The sequence below is a fragment of the Suillus discolor genome (assembly GCF_016758755.1).
Source record: "Suillus discolor strain FC423 chromosome Unknown F5147scaffold_136, whole genome shotgun sequence".
NCBI lineage: Eukaryota > Fungi > Basidiomycota > Agaricomycetes > Boletales > Suillaceae > Suillus > Suillus discolor.
In genome coordinates, this window is record NW_024541383.1 from 54,021 (window position 1) to 75,817 (window position 21,797).

Here is a 21,797-nt window from a genome sequence, read left to right on the forward strand (position 1 = left end):
GATATCCGACGCCACCTGCATTCTCAAAGAAGCCGACCCTTGAAAACCTATTATTTCATCATGTGGCTCCATGTATTACCGCATGCTATTCAAACCACACTGACTTGAATCTCCCACTCACAGGTCCCAACTCGAAAGTCGTTAGAAGAGGTACGTGACGTATTTCTTTATCTTGTCCAACCATTCCAAGATTCGCTACCAGATGTCCAGCTATTCAAGCCCGTCGAATACCGCCAGGTTTTTCGGTGGCGCCCAGGTGAGTCGTCTACCTTTCTTGACCTGCTCTTTTTTCTGACCTCTCTCAGTCCTCTACAGCGTGCGGTACCCATACTCTTGCACATCCATCCCGAGTAAACGTCCAATTCCATGAGGGAAAGGGGCTGAACTGATTCCAGAGCGCCTCGTCTTTTGAGGTTCTGCAGAATCCAAGGTCGAGGAACACTTCCACGGGAATGCGATGACAGAGCAGTTGGACGATGTCCTAGTGGATAATGGGTTTGAGTTTTCATCGATTCCTATGCAAACATGTTACATGACGATGCAAAAGACGCATATGAAGCTTACCTTTGCATCTTCGACACAACAGAGTATCATAATGTTAGCCTTCCTCGAAAAAATTTATATCGTTTCCAACAAGCATTGTGTGTAACTTGACCTGTACTGCATTCAGTCGTTCCAACTCACCGTCCGCGGAGTTCACTTGATACATGTGAAGGCTGAGTGGTCTGCACAAAGGCTGGAAAATGAGCTGTTGTATTACCTGATCTACTTGTTAAATTTGAGTTCTCAAAGAGCATCAATCGAACGGCAGTCATAGTTGATCTGGATGATTTTGATTCCCTGTCTCGGATGAATATATATTTCATCAACTAGTCTTACTTATAGATAGCTAATATGAGAGCACTCAGTATCTCAAAGCACACATAAAAGCCATAGTATATATACATTTCCAAATGTGCCATACCTTTTCTTCTCTAGGCCAGTTACATATCTGAGCGCTTAGTCTACACAGCAATTAAGCTGTGAAGCGAACACAGGATGTCATGTTGAACGTAACTTAAAATACGCTCGAACAAGCAGTGCCAACTTCCTCAACTTCAATCCAAACGCCCACTGTCGGCTGGTGATTTGAACACTCTGGACGGTACTCCTCGTCAGCGATACACTAAGGTCTTCTGCGACATATCCACCTGCTTACCAGCGACTTCGAATACTCACTAAGATCCCGGTGCATTTTCCAATACGCAACTCTGATATACACAGTGCCGAAGTCGGAGGACCAGATTCCCATAAGCAGGGTGTCTTGTGAGCGAGTTTATATTAGCAAGAGCTAAAGTTGAAGACGATAGGCAGACCAACTTACCAGGAACATTTACCGTTGCCAGACAACTCGTTTTGATTCGAAGATCTTGGCGGGCTTCTCTTGCATAGTAGATCTGGTATACTCGAGACCCCGTGCCGATCATGTCTTTCCCGACCAAGAAGCAACAGACTCGGGCAATGAGGCCCCGTCAGACGATGCGAGGCCATACCGGCGATGTACAAGGTGTTGTGCACCTGCCCGGCGGACGACAGATCATGACATGTTCGTTCGATGGGTCACTACGATTATGGGACTTGGAGAGCGGCGCACAGATAGGCGAGGACTGGCGAGATGAGGAGCATGAGGAAGCAGGGTTAGACAGCATGGCATTGTCACCAAACGGCAAGACTATTGTCAGCGGAAGTAGAGATGGGAAAGTGAAGTTGTGGAATGTCGAGACAGGAAGTGTGGTCGCAAGATGGACAGGGCACACTCAATTGGTGACGTCACTGTGTTGGAGTGCGGATGGTAAGCGAGTGCTAAGCGGATCCTGGGACGGGACAGCAAGAGTCTGGGATGTCAAGACCGGAAAAACAATCCTGACAATCAAGACCGGGCACGAGCATGTGTGGGCGGCGATATACTCGCCCGATCACACACAAATTGGGACAGCAGGATATGAAGAGAATGCAGTCAAAATCTGGGATGCAAAGACGGGCAAACTGCTGGCCACACTCAAACATGATTTGACAGTTACCAGCTTGGCCTGGACGTCAGATGGAAAGAAACTTATCTCCGCGTCATCTAACCCGACTAGGATATATGACACAGCCACTTGGGAGCAGATCACCATTCTGGAGGGTCAAACAACCTGGATCGACGTCATCACCTTATTTCAGAACGACCGCCTCCTTGTGAGTGCATCATGGGACAACAGTGTCAGTGCGTCTCTGGAATCTCGACACAAACCTCCCAATCGGTCCACCCCTCCTGCAGCACAAACTTGAAGGTGGCATAAACTGCGCAGCCCTTTCCCTTGATGGAAAACTGTTGGTCACCGGTAGCAAGGACGAAAATGCATACGTATGGGACATTCACGCCATCCTTAAAGAAGCTGGTCTTGAGGACCTACTATCCATTCCTAATGTGAGTCCAGATACATCGTGCTTTTCGAACCACACTAATCTCTCACTTGCAGGTTCCAACTCAAAAGTCGTTGAAAGACGTACGTGACGTATTTCTTTACCCTGTCCAACCCTTTTAAGATCGAATTCTAGGCTGGTGCTACCAGACGTCCACCTATTCAGGCCCGTCGAATACCACCAGGCTTTTTCGACGGCACCCAGGTGAGTCGTCTGCATTCTTTGACCAGCTCTTTTTCTGATCTCTCTCAGTCCTCCACAGCACGTGGTACCCATACTCTCTCTCCTGCGCACAATCCTCGCAGTCCTCACCCATCCTTTTCTGCCATTCCACGTACCATTCTCGAACACCTGTCGTCGTTCTTCCACCACTCTCATTCCGATGCCGATGGAGCAACTGAACTTCAGTAACGCCCAAGGCGCTCCATCTTTTCTCGCGGTCCTCGTATCGTCGAAGTTGCTACAGTGCCGGACAAAAAGGTATTTTCTTTCCATCTATTTCTAATCACCGGCGGTTCAATAGTTGCTGTTAGGCATTATATGTTGCTCCGCGACCGCGGCCGCAGCAGCAAAGCCCGTCGCACGCCCAGGGCTCGTCGTCGCAATCTCAGCCCATCACCACACCTGCTCAAGGTACTAGCACTTTCGCACCAGGTGCAGTAACCGCGCAGTCACCACCCATCCCATTGTGGGCTCGTTTTGTTTTGTTTCTCTGCTGCGCATCTCCCCCGCACGCCAATGGTCATTAATATAGGAGCAGCACATGTACAATCATATTACTCTTTACGTCTTCTGCTCTTCCGACAATCCCATTTCCTCGTCGTGAGACTCGTCTAATCATGCTAACAGTCGCGACAAAAAACGACATACCCGTGTCCAAGCTTAGAATCCTGGCGTGCAACAGGTATGCAGAGCAGCAGCACCTGAATATAAAATGAAGGACGGAGCTACCACTTTTTGGGTGGCCCTGTCGTTGCGAAACTATTTGCTTGGACTTGTTCTATGTCAAACTTCGCAACGATGTTTGAAAAGCATGAGTATTTTGTTCCAACATTTTTGTCGGTGGTAGAGAGCCAGTCATGGTTCCATTGCAGACTCGTTTCGTTCTCTTTTTTTTGCCGTGCAACTCCCCCACACGCCAATGGTGATCAATACAGGTACAATACTAGTTTCTGGATCTTTTGTACTCTTATATTTCTTCATATCATTTCGCAACCACGTACATTAACATTGTTTCCTTGTCGTAAGACTCGAGTAATGCATCGAACTCGACAACGCCAACCGTTACGAGAAAAACATTGTATGATCAATTAAGAGGATGGAAGCCTGGAACCTAGCACGGATGATGGTTTGGTTTGGTACACAATCCATTCCCCGTCTACATCTTCGCTTCGCAACTACTAGGAGACAACGCAATCTTTCCGACCGAGACCCGGAGAAATTGGATAATGAAGACCTGGCCACAGACCAGTCTACCACACTCGGCGTATCGTCTGGAGAGTCAGGCAGCTCGAGGAGAGAACGATTCTACGAACGAACGAACAATTATGGATGTTCACCGAGTACGCCTTGTCCCCGAGAACTGAATCAACTTGTCTTCCATGGTGATCAGCAGATCACGGCGCCAGCCTGTTTTGTCGTCATATGTGAGCTATATCTCCTGGTCTTTATCATACCAGTCTGTTTCGATGACTGAGAATGTGGTGTAATGCAATTGAAGCCTGCGATGCGCAACGGGGAGGGCATTTTACCAAAAACCATTGATAGGTAGGATGCCAAAGACGCCAAACAGTGAATAGGCAATGTCTTCTTGCAGCGTGGTGACACGGGTCAATCTCTGATGGTAGCCAGTTGGGGGGCTTGTCAGCAATGTCGGCAGTTTATCGTCTGGTTATTGAGTAGTGCCAGGGTGCTTAAGTAGCCCGGATGTCATCGAAGACTCGGGCAAATGAACTCTTGAAGGCCGTGTGGCAGCGCACCCTCGCTTTGCAAGCTTTGCATAATGCGGGGTTTGAAATTATACTACTACCGCTTACTAACTAATAACACTCGGCTTGTTTGTTTTGAACTGCAGCACTAAAGCCTAATTATAATCTGTGGTGCATTCCAACACCCCGAGTCCTTCAAAGCTTCAGATTTCAGACTTCGGCTTTCTGGATTTTGAGATGCATATGAAAATCCACCACTGAAGTATATATTACAATGTGAGTCTGCACAAGATATCCATTCCTGTTCGTCTCACTCATTGTCACAGTGTGTTATGGCATCAGAGAACCGACGAGTTTTTCAGGCTGCATTACGTTGATTGCAGGGCCTTGTCGTCGCAATATGACTTTATATATTGCTTTTAGCGATGAAAATAAAAGACATGCTCTGCCAGCATGTAATGGCATACGCAATACAACTTTCTCACCAGTCCTCTTATGCGCCATAGCGGTTCCGGTCTGCTCAAGGATGGACATGCTCCGGCGGTCAATACCAGCGTCGAGCAGGAGGGACCAACAACCATATGATACGAACATAAGCGCCTGGCTGGCCCACTGATGCCGTCACATAGGGTCTAAGTGAAGGTCATGTTCCATTCCACGGGATCTCCTGTTCCCGGGGCCAACAACCACGAGGCTTTGTGCAAGAACATGCTTTTTTCACGTTGTATAGAAGGTTCACTCGCAGTAAAAACGTTGGTAGTCGCGCTCAAATTGTTTTTCCCATTCTTCCCTTCCTTGATCCGCCTGTGTCCACTACAGCACTAATGATGCATAACACGTGCTCGATATCCAGTCCCGCACCTGCGGATGGTGACCTCCTGACCAACGAGTAAGTGGCGAGTTAAACTGAGTTGATTATAAGCTTATGGACACACAGGAGTCCGATCGATGCGAATGCGGTGATTGAGGAAGCTGCCATGTCCATTGAGACCGACCTTGATAAAACTAAGTGAATGTCGTACAATCAGCATGGTATATTTGATGACTGACTTTCAATATCTCAAAGATCAAGCACTCTGGAGCAGACCACGGACAATGGGATCGAGAATCCGTCCATCGAAGGAAACCTTGCTAAGATGTGAGTGCCAACTCATCAGCACGGTACACTTGACGTCTGACCATATTTTCTCAAAGGTCAGATACGCTGGCACAGATTCTCGATGTTCTTAAAGAATCAACTATCGCAGAAGAACGCGGAAAAGATGACAATTCGAAGTTTTGGGCGACGTACAAGAAAGTTTCGACTGAGCACGACGACGACTTCCTCGATCGGGCCAATGACGATATGGGCATCATTCTGACTTTTGTGCGTTTCTTTCTACGTATGTCAATGTAAGTCTCACAGGCGTATTAGGCTGGTCTGTTCTCAGCGGTCAACTCTACCTTTATCGTCGGAATGCAGCCTGATCCAGGGGACACTACCAATGCCCTCGTCCTCCAACTAATACAGATAATTGCTAATGGCCCAAATTCCGTACCTGACATCAGCACTCTTTCCTCGTCTACGGGATTTTCCTCTTCGACGGTCTGGACGCAAGCACTTGCCTACGCTAGCCTTGCATTCAGCGTCTTGGCTGCGTTCGGGGCTGTCTTAGGCAAGCAATGGCTGAACTCCTATAAATCAGTTCAAGGACGAGGGTCTCTCGAAGAGCGTGGCATAGAGAGGCAGATGAAGCTAGATGGGCTAGAATATTTCCGCCTGCAGACCATCTTGGGGATATTCCTGGTGCTGCTCCAGATTTCGCTCCTGCTCTTCGGCCTTTCGCTAAGCGCCAACATGTGGGCCCAGCAAACCACTATATCCAGCGTCATTATCTGCACCACAGCTTTCGGTATTCTGTTCTATGTGGGCACTTTTCTCGTGTCGGTGTTGCGTCCGGACAGTCCTTTCAGGACACCAGCCTCGGAGCTATTGGCAACCATCTGCCAAAAGATTTATCCAGGCAAATCTACATCGATTCGTCGCACACTCGCCAAATCGTCCGCGATTCGCTGGATACTGGAGACATCAACGAACCCTGAAATTGTCGAGGCTGCGGCTACGATTGTACCTTGCGTGCAATGGCCCCCGAACATTGATGCTTCAGCAGCCTTCGCACGTTTACGTGATAATTTCGTAGCGTGTCGTAACAGACCGGAGCTATATGTGAAGTATGGCAAAGCCATGGCCCATCTTTGCATTCAGCCGGTGAAAATCGACAAGGAACTTCTGGGATTTCTTTGGGATGACAAATTTAACCCAGCCCGAAGTCGTTTCATTCGCGATGCGTTCATGGCTGGATGTACCGCCTATAAGCAGCTCAAGAGTTCACAGGAAGACCTTGCTCGCCAACGGAAGAAGCATCGGGCTAGTGCACGTACTGCGCTAAGAACAATGCTTGTCCACGGAACGCGCAATGAACTTTCACGTCCAGATGATGAACACTTGATTTGGTATGGTGATCTGCGCTGGCGTCACAGCGATGGGCGTGAGCCTAGCTGTGAAGAATTTGATTGGCTTGTTGATTACCTGAAGGAGGAGACGAACACTAGATGATGAAACAGAAGGCGACGCTTTGCTTGCACTAAGCGCCATGCGTAGATTAGGGAGCCCCGCCAAACGACCGTCCTACATCAACTCGCTTATCCGCTGTATGCACTCCAAATCTCCTCGAGTCCGGCATACGGCACTTAGAGCCGTATTTGAAGCTCGAGAAGAACTAGCTTCTATGACAAGCGCCTCGATGCCACAGGGCGTTGATGCGCAACTCCTGGATGGGCTTTATTCGGCTCTTTTGACTGCTGTATGTCCAAATGACTACCAGACAATCCCCGACACTAGACCCGACGGCTCTTTTCACAAAGATCGAGACTTTTTTTACATCCGCCTCATCTATGCCCTGACAGAGAAAGACGGGTGGTGTCAAGGTCTGAGTGATGGTCATCTCGAATGGTGCATTTCTCTGGTTAACGGTATCTGTCGCGAGGATTATTTGCGGGTCGGATCCTGCCTTCTCGTGATCTTTGAGCGCGTCAAGTCCTTGGGCAAGGGTCTTTCTTTCAGTCCTGCTGAGGAGAGGCAGCAATTACCCATCGCAGACGCATGGGACACAGCGCAATATGCCTCACGAGACGACCCCTACGTCGATGGAATACAAGCCCTCGTGAAAGTGACGAGACTGCATTTGACAACCTTGGATGATCGTGTTCCGAGGGAGTGGTTCGCAGATCTCGCTGCAAAGGTGCATAGAGCTTTGGTCAATCTGCAGCAAAGACAAGCGTTCCATGTGAATGCTGGTATAGCTCAGGCTGAAATTGACGCTGCAATATCCTCAATGAAGGACTTGCACACCGACCTGGGTCATATAGTGGAGGAATGGAACACATCACAAAGGGACGACGAAGCTTCTGAATCGTGAAAGACATGCATCCGCAGCGAAGGACTTTTACGCATTTGTTACACGTTGCATTCGCATAGATCGGTGTCTGGTTCATGGGATGGATGTCGTTTAAGAATCGTTGTTGTCTTGATTAAATTATGGGATGATCAACTGAGGAGGGTAAAAGTACAATAACAGAAGATCGCAGAAGGTGTTCGGCATCAGTCCTGAGCGATTCTGAACTCCAAGAGCATCGTCCCTACAAGATCATAGGTTTGGGTGAGCACTAGACCAGCACTGGCCCTGCAAATTATAACAAATCAAACATCGTCAATGTATCCAGGTATGGAAGGAACTTGCCCAATGTCCATGAATTCCTTCAAGGTTCGCTCCTTGCCATTGACGACAAGCCACATGATCATGTCTATTTGGTGTGTTGTGTGACTACCGAAGTTCAGTAATGTAGGTTCGGGCGCCTTATGGTCCTGAATGTATGATTACCTTTCAGCCATCAAGCTACACTCTAAACTTACCTCATTAGACTCGTTAACCCCTACGTCAGGCTCTTCGAATGGGCGCGAGAGCACGCACTCATCTATCACATGATATTGAGTCTGAAGCAAACCCCACTTTAAAATGCAGCTGACTCACGAATCAACACTCTGCTGTTTGGTCCCATCGCTTTGCGAACATTACGGAGAATCACCCTCGACTCCTCGTCCGGCCAGCTATGAATGATGCTCCTTAACTTTATCGATTATTGAGCAGTCCGCATTGAATGGGAATAAAATTAGCACTTACGTAGTAAACATCCTTTCCGACGACGGGCGACTCCTCCAAGAAATTGAATGGCACGAACTCCACACGCCCGTCGAGCAGTATCTCAGGAGCATTTGTCTCCCATGTCTGATCAAATATGAATATAACTTGTCTGCTGTGGATTTCCGGACTCACATTTCTTGACAGCTTCATAGTTTCTGGGAGATCCTGATTGGTTATTCTGAGATGAGGGAACAATTTCGCCAGAGGAATAGACATTGATCCGGTTCCAGATCCAACATCCACCATAGAGGATACGTTGTCCCAAGGGTAATCTTATGGGCCGCTTCAGTCATGCTGACGGTTGAAAAAATAGTGATCACTCACGATGCGGCACCGCAGACAAGCCTTGGATCTCAGAATAGCCCATCATGGCTTTGTGAAATATCTGTGTATAAGATTCTGTGAGCCGCCAGTCAGTCATGAGCTGATGGATCCGCACGCACATCGCGTGCCTCATCCTGTGCAATATTGTAAGACATGAAAGGCCAGTATGATGACTAAAACTCACGTCCATCTCCCAGAAGCTGTTGTTTTTGCATTCCTTTCCGAGAGTAAATACTCGTGGGGCTTTTTCAAGCTTGTCCGACCTTGCAAACTCTTGGTCGACCATAGTCTCATAGAGAACTGCAGCATATTTTGGGAATTCTCGCTGAGTTTTTATATAAAACCCGACGTTGTTTGGTGCCTTGAGCATGAGGGAGAGTCGTGTGTTTGCGAATACGTCTCGCTTAACTATGGAACACCAAAGGCTTCAGAGAGAACTATTAACTGACAGTATAATGCATATTACCCTCTTTGAAGCAGCCCCTGAGGGCCAAAACGCGCAACACGCGTGCGATCTTGGTCTTATCGAGGTCGACTACGTCAGCCAACACATCCACGCTAAGACCTTCCGGGTGTTTGTCCAAGACGTCTGCAATGCGTGATTGCACAGCGACGTCTATGCATGCCCAATTGTAATTATTAACATACTAGGAAGATGAATAACAAGGCATACATGGCCATCTATAATCGGCACTTACATTATGCACCGTGTGTTGGGGGGGAGCTAATATCGTGTTCAATTGCTCGCATGCACCTTCGAGCAGCCTGATTGCCTTTCTGAGGGCAAGTGTATCTGTCGCAAGATCGAGGGGGTGGAGGGTGCCTGCATCGACACCAGGGACTCCATGTCCAGTGTTATTGTATTCCGCCATTGCTTTGCGTGCTGAGGAGTTGATGATGTCCAAGAGGGCTTCAACCTTGAGTTCATTTGGCTCCGTCATTTTTTGAGAGTGTGCGTGATTCCTCATCAGCCGTTCAGGTTTTATATTCCTTGACCAAATATCATCTAGCTGGATTCCGCGGCAAAGACATTCAACATTGGGTATGTGGAAAAAGATCGAAGCTAAACATAGTCTGACCACTCACAAAACCTAACTTCTGACTCGGATAACACTGGTTGTTACTCGCGTAACGGTATCAGATCGGTAAGAACACACGGCATGTCTATCCTGAACGACATCCGTGTTACTTGAAGCAACTAGACAAGGCAAGGTTCAGGCAAGTATCATGATGATGCTGGCATTTGCAGCGTGCATACTATAGTCAGCAAGAGGATGTCATGCACCCTGTGAGGTGTATGTCCGTGTCATAAGTCAGCTACCCATACTAATTGTTAAAAACACCACACTCACTGCGGAAACGACTTTTTAGCCAGAGGTAAAACTAATCCTGAACTTGGGTATAATCCGAGCTGATACTAATCCAAGTCGTAAAGTATACTAAAACCTGACTTGCGAAGTTTCCGAGACTCCGAGGTGTGGGTGAAAAATAAATCTGAATCTAAATAGACGTCTCGTTACATTCAACACGGGCCATGTGAAATTGACGCGACACTAACAAATTCTTATGTACAGATCATGTTCAAACAACTTCTCCATCGCACACCTCTTGGCACTAAGCATCTCCAGCTAGATCTGTCAGACTCAGAGCCACACAAACCAAGCATCCACTCAAGTTTTCAAAATAACGTCGATTTTTCCCTCGACATAAATAGTGTCCATAGGTATATACGCTAGCGCTACATCTTTACATCGATGCTTGGTATGCGAAATAAATAACTGGAACATGCGATGGAATGTCGGGTGTTCAACAGGTGCGTTAGCGAGGTCAATAAAGAATCGAAAATCGAGAATCTATACATGATACTATATTGTGACACAACGTCGCAAATTGGTGGGACGCCTAACGTGGGCCCGCGCGATGTGTAAAGCAGACGCCTGCTTAGCCGTGTTATGCGATACTCCACTTACTCACCGCAGCCTGCACCAAGCGCCCCATATCCTCACGGGCTTGCTTCTTTGCGCTGTCAGTGATACCTACGAGTGCATCGAGTGCGCGCGGCGATGTTTGTAGCGGGTCGAACTCGAGGACGTGTCCATCGGAGGTTGAGATCGCGACGACCGCCCGGGCAGAGGACGAGGAAGGGAGGGACGAGAGCGAGCTTGAAGGCATGAGAGAAGACGTGGCGGGTTTAGACGCTGGTGGCTCCGGTACACGAGCTACTGTGCGTGAGTTGGCGCGTGAATGCGTGCGGTTATGGTTTTGAGTTTGAGAGTTGGCTTGTGAATGGGTTTGTGAGAAGGTGGGTTGGGTGGAGGATGAGGGGACGAGCGAGACGGATGGATCACGTCGTATGACTATGCTATTTACGCGTCGTAGAGTCTTGCCTTGCCCTTGCATATTTACCTGCGTCTCCTTTCCTTTGCCTTTGGTTTTCACATCCATGTCAGAACCCTCCTCTTCCTCTTCAGCAGCGAACCACTCCAAGCCGAGCTTATACGGGTTGGCTAGCGGAGACCCGTTTAGACTAAGCATGCTTTCGTCGCGGCGGGGTGCACGGAGGGTGGGATAAGTGGGGGTCTTAGCAGGCAAAGTTGGAGCGAAGGTTGCGCTGGTGGGCGGGCGCTTTGCTTGTGATGGTGGCTTGGCATTCCATGGCATCGATTTTCCAGGAGAAGACGGAGCTTTGAAAGGCGATGGAGCACGCAATTTAGAGGGAGATGTTCGGAGGGTAGACGGTTTCTGTGGACTGACGGAGGGCAAGCGGAGGGTAGAACGGAATTGGCCGGGGGTACGCGGGAATGCCGCAGATACTGTGCGGACGCGTTGTGCAGTGCCCGTGTTAGTAGGAGGGGGCTTCTTCTTGGGAGTGACATGCATCATCCTCGCTGAATGAGAGGTGTGTCAATGAAAAGACTGATGCTAAATTGCCCACGTACCATTCTTAACGGCGCGCTCGCCTTCACTAGCCTCCTCCCACTTGCGCTTGCGAGTTTCACGATCAATCTCTAGATTGGGTGGAGCACCACCCACGAGACCACGAAGACACGCTTGAACATCGCCATCGTAGGTATCAGCAAACTCGCCCATGGTCACACCGCGCACGAGTTTGGGAATGCGAGAGATGAGCCCTTCTTGGTGAAGCCGAAAGTTTTTGAGCGCGTCTGTGAGCCATTCCTCAAGCTGGCGAACACGGTGTTCGACTGTGCAGAAAGGTAGAGGCAGAAAATTCAGTGAAGCAAAGGTGAGATAATGCGAAACAGGCTGGTGCACCTTCAATGTCAAGATTCTGGAGCAGCTGTTGTTTTTCCTCTGGAGTGTATTTGCGGGATGTGTCTGGGATGTACATCTTCACTAGCTTCGACGATCAGAACAGAGATGGACAAGCACAAAGCTAGAATTCACAACGCCGTAACGTTCTAAAGTGGATTCAAAGTGGACAAACACACAGATAGAAGAAGCACGTGGTCGCGTATGTCCATGGACCACGTCCACAGGTCCGTTCGGTAACAGGTGGCAACTTTTCGAACTTGAGTACATACAGAAGTGCAACTCAGGGCCCATCACTTACATAGACCTCTCTCTCACATCTATCCTTCATGTCACAACGAAAAGAGGTTTACCTTGTCATTGGAGGTAGCGGCTTTGTTGGCCGTCACATCGTCGAACAGCTTCTAGCTCGTGGGGACATCGTCTGTGTATTCGACATCGTCCAGCGACATCACGATGTTGACTTTTATTCTGGTGATATCACGGACGAATCCCAACTGCTTGATGTATTGAGCAAGGTGCACTACATTACTCATTCTTATGGCCACTGAGCGCTAACTCATTTCCTTCTCTGTGCGGTGTACGTCTGTTTGCTGCTGGAATGACTGCAGACTGGTACGACTTGTATAATCCACACCGCTTCACCACCACACGGTGCCAAAGATCCAAGCATATATTATAAAGTCAATGTCGATGGCTGCAAAGCTGTCATCAGCGCAGCGCAGGCTGCTGGTGTGACAAAGCTAGTATACACAAGCAGTGCTGGTGTCGTTTTTGATGGCGGTGACGTTGTCAACCTCGACGAACGTGCTCCATTCCCGGAGAAGCCATTTGATGCATATAATGATTCAAAAGCACAGGGAGAGAAACTCATACTCGAGGCCAATGGCAAAGGTGGCCTACTGACTGTTGCTTTACGGCCTGCAGGCATTTTTGGGTATGTCACTTCTTCATATCAACCAACGAAAAATGAACATTGATACAACGTGATGCTCTCTAGTGAGGGTGACCGCCAAATGATGGTGGGCCTCTACCAAGCCTACCAACGTGGACAAACTCACTTCCAAGTCGGAGACAACAATAATCTTTTCGATTACACCTACGTCGGTAATCTCGCTAAAGCACATCTAATTGCCGCCGATAAGCTGTCCTCTCCCCCACTTCCTACATCCTCACACGAGACCCTTACTATCGACTCTCTTAAAGCCAAACTTCACCTTGACCGCGCCCTCCAGCCTGTCAGCGCAACAGTCGGAGCAAAGCGAGTCCCAACGTGCGAAGCACGCCCTCTAGGGCCATACGTCACGCTGCCGCCTAACGCCGCCCAAATAGAGGCAGCGTTCACCGCTCCACGCGATCCGCACACTCCCGCGCACCCTATCATACGCTCCCGATTCGACCAGTTTTCCGATAATGCCATTGATGTTGCAGAGACCTCGCCGCTGCAGGTTGCAGGGCAGGTGTTTTTCATCACGAATGGCGAGCCAGTGTACTTTTGGGATTTCATGCGCCTTATATGGCTTGCGCTCGACCCGCCTTCATCAAAGTCGGCATCGGGCGCATCGGAACGGGCACAGAGGCCTGTGTGGGTGATACCTAGGAGCTTTGGAATGGTGCTGGGCTTCCTTGCGGAGTGCTGGGCGTCCTTGATCGGGAAAGAGGCTGGGTTCACGCGATATAGGGTTGGGTATAGCTGTGCTACGAGGTACCACAATATCGAGAAAGCAAGGCGTGTACTCGGGTATGAACCCGAGGTCGGGCTGGAGGAGGGTGTCAGAAGAATGGTGGAGGTAAGTGTCGGCTGTTAGTTTTTGATTCAGCGTGATTGATTGTTCTTTCTTCCCGTACAGTGGTTCAAAAAGGATAACAATCTTCCGTGATGGCTTTGGACGCGTATTTGGGTTTAAATTAACTCAATTTCATTGTGCACTTTGTTCAGATACCCGCGCATTTTGCTTCATTTTTACCTTATTGATGCACAGTTATATCTACGCATTGGTACGCTGTTGGGCTGGCTGCCATTTCATATCGTAGCACCGATATTTGTATTTGAAGATTTCATGGAGGCCTTGCATCAATATTAATAACGAAGGACCTGCCAGTGGGTACAAAAATGGAACGATATTGTTGATACTCAACGAAATTTCCAATTCATAAGCCCTACGTAGTGTCATGCATTGCCTCCAATTGATGCACAGAATGCAGTCGAAGAAACCCATGTAACAACAGATACAAAGTACTAATCATGAGTCAAGTAGCTCAAGATATGCAGCGCGACAAACCATCCCAGCACGATCGCGAATTTTGACCAACGGATGGGACTCTTCATTCCTGTAGCCACATCAATTGAGGCTTCCCACGAGCGAGGAATCCATACCTCTGTGCTTGCTGTCGCAACTCCAACAGCACTGACACTGGGATAGCGCCGATGGCGAAACCTTCTCCGCGGGACAAGGACATATTGCCGGTAGTGACATACCCAATGATAGACGTCTGGGGAGGAGCAGCCTCAGCGGGCTAAGGGAGCGTATCAATCTGCGCATACATGATCGAAGGGAAAAAGCGACAAACCTCATTCGCATCCGCACCCTCTCGCATCTTGCCGTTCTCCTTGATGATCTTCCTGGCTTCGTCGTCATCAATGCGGTAGATAATGGCGAGGTCGTTCGGAGCGCCCCGACTGACCATCTTCAGACGGACCATGACCAATGCCCCTTTCAGGAGATCCTCGGGGCGATAACTTGCATCGAGTACATCCATACCACGTTTCGTCCGAAGCCTGTTGATCTCTGCAAGGAGCCCTGCGCCATGATTAAAAATCTGAGTCACTTTTGCTAGCATAGTCGGCACTTCGGGACCACGGAGCAACCACGGGCGAACGTTCGGTGCTTTGTCAACTTCCATCGCATCCTGAGGCTCTCTTTGTGCCGGCACCAGGTTCTCATCTACGCCAGACGCCACTGGAAGCCCAAGCACAACTTCCCAATCCGCCCGCCATGGGCTACGGGTACCAAGCTTCTTAAAATTGGCCCTCTTCGCTGGTGGCGTCCTGGTCCACTTCGCTTTCTCCTTAACGGCGCGCTCGTCCCAATGTTTGTCGTAGAACTCTGTACAAGGAAAATCTCTCGGAAAATACGCAGTGCCTGCCTCAAAGGCTTGTGAGCCTCGCTCTCGCTGTCCGCCGACGCGTGTACCAGTGTGTACCAGTGAGGGGAGGAAAGGCATGCCCCACCCAACGGGAACAACAAGCATCCAGCCGTGGATACCATGAGTGCTAGAGGGCGATTCAAGCGAGCGCTGTATGAGCAACAGTGGGATACGATCGTCCTGGCGAAGCGGACTAAGAGGCGTGCCTGGAACAAGATTCTTTGCGTGCAAGTTACTTATTGCACCTCATTACGAGGGCCAATGAAGGGCTTACCTTTGAGCGGCGCGCATCAAGGTCTTTCTTCTTGTATGTAGGCTTTTTCAATGCTGAACGCTTCTCTTCATCCCAAATTTCGCTTTGAGCAAGAATGGCTGCGGGGAACGTCATTGCCGGGGTAGCGGGGTGTTGACCGTCCATTCTGAGTTTGGCGTTCTTAGGCGGAAACCTGGGTAAAAAGTTACTCATATGGACAAGTCAAGGAGCCAGAGATACCTACTTCAGTCGTGGGTCAAGAACTTTCATCCCGATGACTATTCCGCGTGGTAAGGACGCAGTGGTCTGCAGATCAGTCAGGGACGGCCAGAACTGTCTGCGTTGTCAGATTTTATAAGGAAGTCAAGTAAAGGACGAGAGAACCTTTTTGAATTCTTGCCTATCGTCATCCGCAACTACAGATAAGGCGCCCTTGATGACCTGACTTGCTTTGGGCCCCATGATTTCGAAAGCATTTAGGCTGCCTCGCAAATCGACTATCTCTACCTCTGCATACACGTCTTTATGTCGCTGTTTTTCAGCTTCAAGGACCAAGGAAGCAGATTTCTGTAACGCTGCGAAGATGGCGTCGAACACCGCAGGGTGCGAACGCACCCAGATTACTCTCGTGGGACTCTGTGGAACTGCGTTGACCGGTGTGTTGTTCTTTCTTTTGCGCCTGCGTTTAGAGGAGCCTTCCGCTGGGGACGCGTTCGCCGGTGCCAACGTGTTTCCAACGGGTAATGGCCGCCACATGATCGTTACTGGTGCGATCAAGTCAAAGGGGTAGCTTCCTGATTTGTATAGGTCTGTCTCGAGCACGCGAGCACCGGTCATGGATCTAATGAATCATTAGTGCATGTTTTCCCTTCTACCTCACAGGCTGACCGCTTCATTCCGGTGCACTGAGGATCACAGCAAAGATCCAGCACATTTCGAAGGATGTTTTCAGGCCCTTTCAGCTCTATCAGTGAGTGGTACGACGAATCGTGCAGGATTGAGCCATGCATAGAGGCTCGATGTGAAGGACGGAATGATTTCTCGGTCGGTGTTACTGCCTAAACAAGGATTCAGAAGGAGCCTGCAGACACAACTAGATACTAACGAGTCTATACCCCCACATGTTTTCCATCTTCATCCGCTTGGCGTGCCAAATATGAGTCTCAAGCCAGGCCTTATCGCCTGCAAAACACATCGTAAGACGAGGAGCACGCGGATTCATATGTTTACTGACGTTGTCGCTTCAAGAGGGATTCAGTACGGCTCACTTGCTTTGTTTTCCCCTGCTTAGAGCGTCCACGCTTGAGTATGCGCCGGGTGACAGGAACCATCTAGCAAGCAAAATAAGGAAGATTTCTGAGGGAGTAGCTTGAGCCTCACCTCGGCGCGTGCTTTGTCTCGTAAACGCAAGGGAACACGGCGAACATCATGGCTAGCTGCCCTTCGTCGTAGATGGCGGGGAAGAGTTTGCCATACACGATGTGTCACGCTTTCCCTGAGGACAGAAAATCAGTAATTATGTATATTGAGACACATGCTCCTAACCCTGCTGTTTTGATCGCTTTCTGCATGGCATCGATCTCATACGCTCGAGCCTAGTGTTTCGCAATCAAACGATATATAACCGGAATCAGTCCAAACACGTACCTCTGTGAACATTTCCACATCGATTGACGCGGGCAATCCCTGCATAGCTATTACAGGTAAATGACAAGTGAAGAAACGACACGCGAAAGATGCTCACAGTCAAATCGAACGGTGGTACTTGACGGTCCAGCGGACGCGTTTCCTGAAGATTGAACAGTCCCACTCCCACTGGCTGACACAGATGGCTGGACTGCAATTGTCCGAGCGCCTGCAACTTTGAGTTTCTTCCGTTCCCGAGATGTCATTTCTTCCGCGTCGTCCGCCTTACGTTTTAGAACCATGTGCTTGATGTTAGATTATGCACTGTTTCCTCGAGAACAGGTCCCAGATATGGTTTACGCACTCATTCAGCAATGGTAGAAACGGAGGATCGGAATGTGGTGAATACAGAATCTTTGAACTGAAAGAAACACAGTAGAGTTGCCACAAACGCGACCTTGACCGGCTAACGCCGAACAACATCCTTCCTCTCACCACCATGGCCTCGCGTTGTCTGGCTCTTACCCCAAAATTTGCTCAGCGCTCAGGTGCACGGTTTCTATCGACGACTAGAGTGCTACGGGAAGAGGCATCCACTTCACCCAACCTAGGATCTGTGCAGCCGCAGAAGAGACCGGTCGGAGGCTTTCGGGGAGGGTAAGCAATATTATATTGCACGCGCCTTGCCATATGATCTCACTCCTCCTTGTTGCTGCCGCAGAATAATCGGGTTTCTGTTTGGATTCTCGCTAGCTTCTGCGTTTGCTGCGTACCATCTTTTGGACGAGTATAAACTTGCTTCTGCGGCGCTGCAGGCCAGCGTGGAGGAGCTACAAGCGAGCACGGAGAAGGTTTGAGATTTCGTGCTTATGTAAAGTATTCAGTTTATGTTATCTGTGATTTCTGCAGGTGACTGCACACGTTCGTCGTATCGAAGCGGTGGAGAAGGACTTGAAGGCGCTTGCTCAGAGCTCCGCAAGTAAAGACGACCTATCGAGGGTTCGTGCAGAGCTTAAGAAAGTGTATGATGGGTTGCACATCGGTACGTCGTTGCGCTTGGACAGCAGCGGATGAGCTTACAGACTTTGCACAAGAATTCCTTGATCTGAGATCACATGTGTGGGGCATGCGTCAGTCATTATTGTGTTTATTTGATGTCTACCACTGACAAAAAACTTGGAACAGAACAAGATTTGCATTCGTTAGCCAAGAAAGACTCCACGTCTGTTCGTATATAGAGTATCTCATACCTATAGAACTCTTTGGAAACCTCATTCTAACAACGGTTTTTGACGGACATAGATGTCAACTTCATGACCCTGTGCGATTCTCACATGATGAACGTCACGGCTGAAAACATCCCCTGTTCCCTCTGATGCTTAACTCGTTGATCTAAAGTTCGACACAGAACGAGTCAGAGGGAGCTACTTTACGATGGTAAGGCCTTCGTCCTTTTTCTGGCACAACCGGTATCAAATCTGAGTTCAGCAAGTGGTAGTTCACTGCATGCAATACAACGATACCCTTCATTCCGCCTCCAATACATCATCCGCCCCCTGTTGCACCGGGGAAGCTGCCACACGTCGAGACTCTAAGCTTTGGAAGCGCATCTACTGCTTCAATAATGGGCTGGATGGACCACAGCCTTGCGGCTCATCTTTCGTTCCTCGCAATACTGGAGTATAGCGACTGGTTCATCGAGTAAGCGTTAGATTGATTGTCAACCTTAGTCAACCCGGGCCCCCTTCAGCGCGGTATCCTGAAGAATACAACGGATTCGCGTCAGACCACATATCACAAGTTAAAGACGTTGCCTCTGTTTACAGCATGGTAGATGTCAGGACACTGGAAATATTGTGAGAATATGCGTTTCAACGAGACTAGCGAAGGGTTCCATGCACATTGGGTGGTGGTTGGTGCACGCGCTTATGGACTTGACAAGAATCAAGACATATGCCAAGGCATATTTCAATTAGATTAATTGTTGCATTTATTGGGTCTACCACTGACGAAAATGTTGGAACAAGATACTGATACTTTCAAACGTACCATTGCGAAGCTCAACATCCGAGGAAATGGTTTCGCAACGACAGGGTCACCCGAAAAGTGGTAGCTCCATCCTTCGTGTTATATTCACGTGCTGCTGCTCTGCATACCTGTCACACGCCGGGACTGTAAGCTCGGGAATGATTAATGAGTATTATGTTTTTATCGTGACTGTTAACATGATTGCACGAGTCTCACGACGAGGAAACAAGATTGATGGAAGATGTGAAGGATAAAATGATTGTACATATGCTGCTCCTGTATTAATGGCCATTGGCGCGCGGTGGAGATGCGCAACAGATAAACAGTACCAAACGAGCCCACAATGGAATTGGTCGTGACTGCGCGGTTGCTGCACTTGGTGCGGCAGTGCTAGTACCTTGAGCGGGTGTGTTAGAGGTCGCGGCAGGCTGAGATTGAGACGACGAGGCCTGGGCATACGACTGGCTTTGCTGCTGCGGCCACGGCCGCGGAGCAACAAATAATGTCTGAACACAAATTATTAAACCACCGTGATTAGAAATAGATGAGAAGAAAATACCTGTTTGTCCGGTACTGTAGGAACTTCGACGATAGGAGGACCGCGAGAAAAGATGGAGCGCCTTGGGCGTTGCCGGAGTTCGGTTTCTCCATCGGCATTGGAGTGAGAGGGATGGAAGAATGATGAAAGTCGCGCGAGAAGAGCACGTGGAATGGCAGATAAGGATGAGTGAGAATTGCGATGATTGTGCGCAGGAGAGTGTGTATGTCTACCACGTGCTGTAGAGGACTGAAGAGGTCATAAAAAGAGCTGGTCAAAAAAGGTAGAGGACTCACTTGGGTGTCATCGATGGTATTCGACGGGCCTCAATAGGTGGACGTCTGGTGGCATCAGTCTAGGATTCGATCTTGAGATGGTTGGACAGGGTGAAGAAATACGTCACGTACGTCCTTTAATGACTTTTGAGTTGGGACCTGCAAGTGAGAGATTATTGTGATCCGAAAAGCACGATGTATCTGGACTCACATGAGGAATGGATAGTAGGTCCTCAAGGCCATTGTCTTTGAGGATGGCGTGAATGTCCCATACATATGCATTCTTGTCCTGGCAACCAATGACCAGCACTTTTCCATCAGCGGAAAGGGCTGCGCAGTGTATTAATTGAACGACATGCTTAGGATGCTTAGGCGGCACGAGGCGTGGACCGACTTGGAGGATTGTGTCGAGATTCCATAGACACACTGTGTTATCCCCTGCTGTAGTCACAAGGAGGCGGTCGTTCTGAAACAAGATGAAGACATCAATGACCCGGCTGTATATGTGACCCTTCAGAATGGCGATCTGCTCCTAATTGGTTGTGTCATTTATCCTAATCAGGCCATCATGATGTCCCCCGGAGATAAGTTTCTTTCCATCTGACGTCCAGGCCAAGCTGACTAACACATCATGTTTGAGTGTGAAGAGCAGTTCCCCCGTCTTTACATCCCAGATCTTGACTGCATATTCGTTGTATCCTCTTGTCCCAATTTGTGTGTGATCGGGCGAGTATATCGCCGTGTACACATTCTCGTGCCCGGTCTTGATCGTCAAAATTGTTTTTCCGGTGTTGACATCCCAGACTTTTGCTGTCCCGTCCTCGGATCCGCTCAACACTCGCTTACCATCCGCACTCCAATACACTGAGTTCACACGTTCAGTGTGCCCAATCCATTTCGCGACGACCTTTCCAGTCGCGACATCCCACAACTTCACTTTCCCATTTCCACTTCCGCTGACAACAGTCTTGCCGTTTGGAGACAATGCCATGCCGTACATCGCTACTTCTTTATCCTCCTCATCGCGCCAGTCCTTGCCTATCTGTGTGCCGCTCTCCAAGTCCCATAGTCGTAGTGAGCCATCATACGAACATGTTATGATCCGTCGTACCCCGGGCAGGTGCACAATACCTTGTACAGCGCCGGTATGGCCTCGTATCGTCTGACGGGGCGTGAATGCTGGTGTGAATGCTGGCGTATTTCGGTTCATATTCCTCCGGGAAGTCCTCATCGACTGGAGGGACGTCTCGAGCATAGCCGCAGATCCATACGGGAGAACCGGGAAGCCCGCTGGCATCATCTTTGAGTTTTCTGACAATCGTAGATATTCCTGGTGAGTCGACCTCTCTATCTCCTTTCACTTCAGCTATCGCTCACCAGACAACCTGCTTAGGAATCTGGTCCTCTGACTTCGGCACTGTGTATATCAGAGTTGCGTATTGGATATGTTGCAGAAGACCCTAGAGTATCACTGACGAGAAGTACTGTCCAGAGTGTTCAAATCAACAGCCGACAGTGGGCGTTAGGATTGAAGTTGAGGAAGTTGGCACTGCTTGTTCAAGCGTATTTAAGGTGCGTTCAATTTGTCATCCTGTGTCCGCTTCACAGCTTAATTGCTGTGTAGACTGAGCGCTCAGATCTGATGTATCTTCCAACATCTCTTGGACTACTTCGGTGGCGGGGAGAAATTTGGCTCTCTCTATCTCACATGTTTCTAGAAGC

At 49.1% G+C, this 21,797-nt stretch overlaps 8 protein-coding genes across 8 annotated transcripts; 5 read left to right on the forward strand and 3 right to left on the reverse strand.

The window, feature by feature from the left end:
* Positions 1-5,631: 5,631 nt before the first annotated feature.
* F5147DRAFT_534659 (uncharacterized protein) lies at positions 5,632-6,039 on the forward strand (the record flags this gene model as incomplete). Its single annotated transcript, XM_041430136.1, has 2 exons — positions 5,632-5,739; positions 5,788-6,039. Coding segments are annotated over 2 exons (360 nt in total), but the record flags the coding sequence as incomplete, so codon positions are not given.
* Positions 6,040-6,218: 179 nt separating this feature from the next.
* F5147DRAFT_728304 (uncharacterized protein) lies at positions 6,219-6,560 on the forward strand. The gene has a single exon (XM_041439314.1). The coding sequence runs from the start codon at positions 6,278-6,280 to the stop codon at positions 6,551-6,553; it is 276 nt and encodes a 91-aa protein (XP_041285104.1). The 5' UTR covers positions 6,219-6,277; the 3' UTR covers positions 6,554-6,560.
* A 412-nt stretch (positions 6,561-6,972) lies between these two features.
* Positions 6,973-8,051, forward strand: F5147DRAFT_728305 (uncharacterized protein). Its single transcript, XM_041439315.1, has one exon. The coding sequence runs from the start codon at positions 7,007-7,009 to the stop codon at positions 7,829-7,831; it is 825 nt and encodes a 274-aa protein (XP_041285105.1). The 5' UTR covers positions 6,973-7,006; the 3' UTR covers positions 7,832-8,051.
* On the reverse strand, positions 8,014-9,918 carry F5147DRAFT_728306 (S-adenosyl-L-methionine-dependent methyltransferase; the record flags this gene model as incomplete). Its single annotated transcript, XM_041439316.1, has 11 exons — positions 9,637-9,918; positions 9,405-9,585; positions 9,123-9,346; positions 9,058-9,072; positions 8,939-8,999; positions 8,747-8,886; positions 8,594-8,698; positions 8,444-8,540; positions 8,326-8,387; positions 8,153-8,277; positions 8,014-8,095 (listed from the first exon to the last, which is right to left on the reverse strand). Exons 1-11 carry the CDS (start codon positions 9,877-9,879, stop codon positions 8,014-8,016), a joined length of 1,335 nt encoding a protein of 444 aa, XP_041285106.1. The 5' UTR covers positions 9,880-9,918.
* A 637-nt stretch (positions 9,919-10,555) lies between these two features.
* Positions 10,556-12,348, reverse strand: F5147DRAFT_728315 (uncharacterized protein). The gene is made up of 3 exons (XM_041439317.1): positions 12,212-12,348; positions 11,878-12,141; positions 10,556-11,826 (listed from the first exon to the last, which is right to left on the reverse strand). The coding sequence occupies exons 1-3, from the start codon at positions 12,285-12,287 to the stop codon at positions 10,889-10,891; spliced, it is 1,278 nt and encodes a 425-aa protein (XP_041285107.1). The 5' UTR covers positions 12,288-12,348; the 3' UTR covers positions 10,556-10,888.
* Positions 12,349-12,483: 135 nt separating this feature from the next.
* On the forward strand, positions 12,484-14,363 carry F5147DRAFT_728318 (C-3 sterol dehydrogenase). Its single transcript, XM_041439318.1, has 4 exons — positions 12,484-12,726; positions 12,820-13,145; positions 13,209-13,998; positions 14,059-14,363. Exons 1-4 carry the CDS (start codon positions 12,538-12,540, stop codon positions 14,086-14,088), a joined length of 1,335 nt encoding a protein of 444 aa, XP_041285108.1. The 5' UTR covers positions 12,484-12,537; the 3' UTR covers positions 14,089-14,363.
* Positions 14,364-17,680, reverse strand: F5147DRAFT_728321 (ribonucleases P/MRP protein subunit POP1-domain-containing protein). Its single transcript, XM_041439319.1, has 13 exons — positions 17,353-17,680; positions 17,256-17,302; positions 17,154-17,203; positions 16,989-17,103; positions 16,843-16,939; positions 16,714-16,790; positions 16,497-16,666; positions 15,993-16,449; positions 15,853-15,941; positions 15,630-15,801; positions 14,780-15,574; positions 14,586-14,725; positions 14,364-14,539 (listed from the first exon to the last, which is right to left on the reverse strand). The coding sequence occupies exons 1-13, from the start codon at positions 17,534-17,536 to the stop codon at positions 14,452-14,454; spliced, it is 2,481 nt and encodes an 826-aa protein (XP_041285109.1). The 5' UTR covers positions 17,537-17,680; the 3' UTR covers positions 14,364-14,451.
* A 22-nt stretch (positions 17,681-17,702) lies between these two features.
* On the forward strand, positions 17,703-18,812 carry F5147DRAFT_728325 (uncharacterized protein). Its single transcript, XM_041439320.1, has 5 exons — positions 17,703-17,891; positions 17,956-18,085; positions 18,144-18,276; positions 18,329-18,364; positions 18,420-18,812. Exons 1-5 carry the CDS (start codon positions 17,734-17,736, stop codon positions 18,470-18,472), a joined length of 510 nt encoding a protein of 169 aa, XP_041285110.1. The 5' UTR covers positions 17,703-17,733; the 3' UTR covers positions 18,473-18,812.
* Positions 18,813-21,797: the final 2,985 nt, after the last annotated feature.

Coding starts and splice junctions, on each gene's coding strand:
- F5147DRAFT_728304 (XM_041439314.1), top strand. CDS start 6,278: ATGTGGGCACTTTTCTCGTGTCGGTGTTGCGTCCGGACAGTCCTTTCA.
- F5147DRAFT_728315 (XM_041439317.1), bottom strand. CDS start 12,287: ATGTACATCCCAGACACATCCCGCAAATACACTCCAGAGGAAAAACAA. Junction 12,142..12,211: donor CCAGAATCTTGACATTGAAG/GTGCACCAGCCT, acceptor CTTTCTGCACAG/TCGAACACCGTGTTCGCCAG. Junction 11,827..11,877: donor CGAGCGCGCCGTTAAGAATG/GTACGTGGGCAA, acceptor CCTCTCATTCAG/CGAGGATGATGCATGTCACT.
- F5147DRAFT_728321 (XM_041439319.1), bottom strand. CDS start 17,536: ATGGTTCTAAAACGTAAGGCGGACGACGCGGAAGAAATGACATCTCGG. Junction 17,204..17,255: donor ATGTGGAAATGTTCACAGAG/GTACGTGTTTGG, acceptor GCGAAACACTAG/GCTCGAGCGTATGAGATCGA. Junction 14,540..14,585: donor TTGCGACAGCAAGCACAGAG/GTATGGATTCCT, acceptor ATGTGGCTACAG/GAATGAAGAGTCCCATCCGT.
- F5147DRAFT_728305 (XM_041439315.1), top strand. CDS start 7,007: ATGCGTAGATTAGGGAGCCCCGCCAAACGACCGTCCTACATCAACTCG.
- F5147DRAFT_728318 (XM_041439318.1), top strand. CDS start 12,538: ATGTCACAACGAAAAGAGGTTTACCTTGTCATTGGAGGTAGCGGCTTT. Junction 12,727..12,819: donor TGCTTGATGTATTGAGCAAG/GTGCACTACATT, acceptor GAATGACTGCAG/ACTGGTACGACTTGTATAAT. Junction 13,999..14,058: donor GTGTCAGAAGAATGGTGGAG/GTAAGTGTCGGC, acceptor CTTCCCGTACAG/TGGTTCAAAAAGGATAACAA.
- F5147DRAFT_728325 (XM_041439320.1), top strand. CDS start 17,734: ATGGCCTCGCGTTGTCTGGCTCTTACCCCAAAATTTGCTCAGCGCTCA. Junction 17,892..17,955: donor GTCGGAGGCTTTCGGGGAGG/GTAAGCAATATT, acceptor TTGCTGCCGCAG/AATAATCGGGTTTCTGTTTG. Junction 18,277..18,328: donor GTATGATGGGTTGCACATCG/GTACGTCGTTGC, acceptor ACTTTGCACAAG/AATTCCTTGATCTGAGATCA.